This window comes from Octopus bimaculoides, chromosome 7, assembly GCF_001194135.2.
Source record: "Octopus bimaculoides isolate UCB-OBI-ISO-001 chromosome 7, ASM119413v2, whole genome shotgun sequence".
NCBI classification, from domain to species: domain Eukaryota; kingdom Metazoa; phylum Mollusca; class Cephalopoda; order Octopoda; family Octopodidae; genus Octopus; species Octopus bimaculoides.
Window position 1 is genome coordinate 42,799,560 of NC_068987.1, and position 4,523 is coordinate 42,804,082.

The 4,523-nt window shown below is 35.4% G+C and overlaps 1 protein-coding gene and 1 non-coding gene across 3 annotated transcripts in view; both read left to right on the forward strand.

Annotated features, from left to right (window-relative positions):
• The window catches only part of LOC106870739 (DNA-directed RNA polymerase III subunit RPC1), a 212,730-nt gene that overhangs the window by 173,211 nt on the left and 34,996 nt on the right, over window positions 1-4,523 (forward strand). For both annotated transcript variants that reach the window (XM_052969556.1, XM_052969557.1), the window contains 2 exons: window positions 697-783; window positions 2,486-2,551. In XM_052969556.1, coding sequence (XP_052825516.1) covers window positions 697-783; window positions 2,486-2,551 — 153 coding nt within the window. The remainder of the gene's footprint in view (window positions 1-696; window positions 784-2,485; window positions 2,552-4,523) is intronic.
• LOC128248415 (U5 spliceosomal RNA) lies at window positions 2,126-2,248 on the forward strand. The gene has a single exon (XR_008264658.1). It is a non-coding gene; the product is annotated as a U5 spliceosomal RNA (small nuclear RNA).

Below are 4,523 nucleotides of genomic sequence, written 5' to 3' on the forward strand. Positions count from 1 at the left end.
CGTTGTATGATGCTATATCCCCTTCTATTTCGTTAAATGCTTCAAGTAACTTGTCTCTAAGTCTCTGTCCATTTGCAGGGTCTTTAAGCTTCCACACCCTTCTCCTCCAAGCCTGTCTAATTCTGGGCACCCATTTTGCCTTGATCCCAAAGTCGCTAACTACTAATCTATGTTGTGGGGTACATTCTTCGCCAGGGTAGGTTTTGGCATTTATAAGCCGCCCTCTTTCCCTATTTCTGGCGAGGTTATTCGAAATTTTAGAGTCAATGACTAAATTATTTAGATATGTTCCCTATAAATAAGTCTAAAGGACTTTAGTATGGGCAGGTTTTTTGAAATCCAATGAACCTTTATACAAATATGCCTTTTCAAAGGGATGCGATAAACCTATTATAATGGGTAATACTACGTGTACTTTTTCTTTTGTGATGTATCTTTGGACTAACAATGTTTTGCGGCTGAGGAGAGCTTTACACCATCTTTTATATCAATAATATACCTATGCTGATGTAATAACAAATTGTTTATAAAGCTTGAAACCCATGTACCGTGATATCCTTTGTGTTCTGTTTTTAATTTATGTTTGATATATTCCCTCACCTCTCTGCCACTATCTGGCATATACAGGTGCTTACACTTATCAAGTGTTCCCTCTAAACTTACAGTATATATATATATATTCATTCATTCATTCAGGTGTCAGAGTATGTTGAAGAAGTTTATTTGCCCGACGACTGTTTTCTACTTGTCAAGTTGGACCTCGATAGAATCAAACTGCTAAAGGTAATACAATAAAACTTTTTGTTTCGCGTTTGTGCTGCCATACTGTAAAATAACAACTAACCCCACCAACTTCTTCAATTTTGACATTTTTCCCCAACACTAACCCTAAAAACCTAACCCTAAAACTCTAACCCTAATCTTAAAACCCTAACCTAAAACTAACCCTAACCGTAAGTACAGAAATGTTTTGAAATTTTTGTCCAGTGAGTGAAACAAGTAAAAAGATTTTTAGAAAATAAAAAAAAATAAAAAGACCAAAATGGTGGGGGTTATAAAAAAAATTTCAAGAGATTTGGCTTTTATTTCTAGCATGTGGAGATACCTTCTAGGCTTAACTTCGTGTGCTGGCTGAAAATCATTTAAAAAAATCCTGGAGTCAATACATTTGACTAAAAATTCCTCAAGGTGGTGCCCCAGCATGGCTGCAGTCTAATGATTACAACAAGTTAAAAAGAAACAAAAAAAACAATGAAATACGTCACAGAAGTGGTTTTGATCAGGCTTAAAAAAAATTCTGGGTTCCATACAGCCACCTAAAAATTCTTCAAGGTAAAAAGGAAAAAAAAATTCTGGGGTTGATATGTTCAACTAAAAATTCTTCAAGGTGGTGCCCCAGCATGGCCACGGTCTAATGCCAAAAACACGTAAAAGGTGAAAAAAAACAAAAAAATAACCAAAACAATATAACAATGGGGCTTTTGTCCTACACTCTAACATGCTTGAAATAGCAGCCAAATCACAACCTAAGAAAGAAAGAAAGAAAAACCCAAGGTCATGGCTGGACATCTTCGATCATAGATGGGTTGAGCTTTACTATATCTAAATGATTCTTACTGTTTGAAGGAAACATAAAGGCAGAATAAATATGTACCTTAACCACACTTGATTGGTACTTGATTTCATTGACACTGGAGAGTTGAAAGGTAAACCCCGCTGGGGTATGAATTTATGTTATGGCATGTAAACTAGCTATAAGTTAATATTTTGTCTGGTAGAGTGTTTTGTCATCTGCCACCGTGTTTATTAGCAATCAACAACATTAACGCTACTTTCTGCTTGACTTCTTCATTGTCAACGAATGTGATAATGTCAGTACAGAAATCACCATGTGAAGTTGCCACGATCAGTCTGAAAATATTATTCTATACAAATTTAATTAAACTTTATATTTTGATGGAAAACGTTTGTTGAAAATTGTTTATTATGTTGTACTAATTACATTATGTCCAGAATACTAGAGGCATATTGCCTAAAGAATTAAATATTTGCTATAATTCACATATCCTAATCAGTGCTTGTCTCTGAATGTATTATGTATGGGTAGTCACCATCCATACAATTGTTACTCTGGTTTCTCCTTACCCTGAGTGGATAAATCTTTCACCTTTTACTAAAGATTTCCGTGGGGAGGAATATTTTAATGAGTCTATAGACTTATCTTTGAAGCCTTATCATTGCATGAAGTTTTATTAGCAAACCTAAAAACAGATCAAGTTTATATTTATTGTATTTTTATTTTGTTTCTTGGAGATCGTTCTCTTTTACAAACTCAGCTCACCTTTTTGGAATAAAATAAAAATAATCAGTTAAATATATTGCTACAACATCAATAATTATAGCAAAAAACAAACAAAAAATACTGTGTTCATATGAAAAACTTTTACATTTTGTATTCTCTCATTACTCAATTTTTTTCTTTCAGTTGGAGGTCAATGTTGATTCAATTGTAATTTCCATTTGTAGTTCCAAATTAAGGATCAAAAACTCTGTGAGTATTAATTCTTTTTGTTTTGTAAGGAATTTTTACTTACATATAGTTTTTTTTAAAATAATAATGAAAACCAAGCATTTAAAGGAATAGAGTCTACACCTACTAAGAAAGCTGCAGATTGGTGTAACAAAAGATATTTGAGTGAATTTGGTAGACGGAAACTGAAAGAAGCCTGTCGTGTGTGTGTGTGTGTGTGTGTGTGTGTGTGTGCGTTGTGTTTGTTCCCAACCACCACTTGACAACCAGTGTTACTTAGCAATTCAGCAAAGGAAACTGATAGAATCAGTACCCAGTTTTTAAAAATATATATAAGGACTGGGGTTGACTCATTTGACTAAAGCTTCAAGGTGGTGCACCAGCATGACTACTTTCTGATGACTGAAACGAGTAATATATATGTATATATATATGCATACATATATGTACATACTTATATATGTATATGCATATATGGGTACAGGACATCATAAAACGTAAACAACATGAAATATGAAAACATGGAATACGATCATTTTTTGCAAACAACGAAAGAAACAAATGGAAAACAAGACAAGTAACAAAGAACGACCCTTCATCAGTTGTCGGCTATTTTATATACACATTTTGAGCGCAAAGCAAAATAAAATTTGGGATTTGCAGAGGGTCAAAGCTGGTAACAAAAACAGGACATTAAAAACAAACACTAAGGGCTGCTAAGCCATAATGAGGTGAGATGGCGAACACTGGAGGAACAAGCTAGGAAAAGATAGGAGAGGAAACAGACAAGAATGTGTCTGATCTGTGTAGCTGATTGAAAGGAAAGAAAGAAGCTCAAATTAGGAAAAGAAAGATGGCCGATGGTCATGTGTGAGCGATGAGAGAGTAAAGGAGGAAGAGTGAGAAAGAGAGAGGGACAAATAGAGAATGGTGAAGGGGAGAGGAAAAGAAATAGAGAAAGGATGAGAGAGAAAAAAAACGAAAGAGGGAGAATGGGAGATAAAAAGAATTAGAGAAAGGAAGAGAGGAAACAAAGGGGGAAAGAGAAAGAGAACAGTAAAATAGAGTTGCATTAGAATTATTAAGGTAAACTTACTTGGAAATCGATGCGTGGCATTCAATCATATAAATAATATATATCATTCAACCACAGTAATGGTTGAATATATTCTTCAACATTTCGTCAATTGCAGCAACTTCGAAGCTTCACCACTAATTTAGTTCTCAACTAAATTGCAAACTGTTAACAGTTTTAAAGAGGACACTTCCTCAACTGAGATTTGGTTCAGTAGAAAAAAAGTTACATCAAAATATGTTAGCTCTAAAGGTGGGCAGTAAGGCACCTATTCATCTTCAATTAACATAAATTTTTGTATTTTAAAATAAAAATATGCTTTTCTTAGGCTTAAATGATAGAAAAATGCATGGTGAATTCAGAATCGTTAGTCACATTGAACAAAAATTAGTAGAAAAAAAAGTTAGGAGGTGAAATGTTATGAAATTTATTGTCAGCAAGTGAGGAAGTAAAAAGTAACACCCCAATAATGTTAAGATAAGAATATATTTCTAAAATGGATGTTTACATTCTAACGCAGTGAGTTGGCAGTATAACGTTAGCATGCTGGACGAACTGCTTAGCGGTATCCCGTCTCTGTGAAGTTATTGCGTGAGTCTAAGTTGAACTGTTTATCGAATTGTTGCCATTGTTGATTGAATTGTTGTTTAGTTGTTGCTTCGTTGATTGTTGTTTTGTTTCCCATTGTGGGAAAGTGGAGGCGGCGCCGGAGGCTGGCCCAAGTTGTGCGGCTGCGGCGGGCAAAGGAGTGGATGCGCGACAGTTGGAGGTCCGCGAGATGAAGGTGGAGCCTAGAAAGATGAAGGAGAGTGAGTGGTTGGTCACAGGGGAGGGAGGAGTTTTGAAGCTGACACTGCCTGAAGAGCTGTCGGCCAGCGTGACGGGAAGAACGGCTGTATTTGGAACTATGAGGGCGGC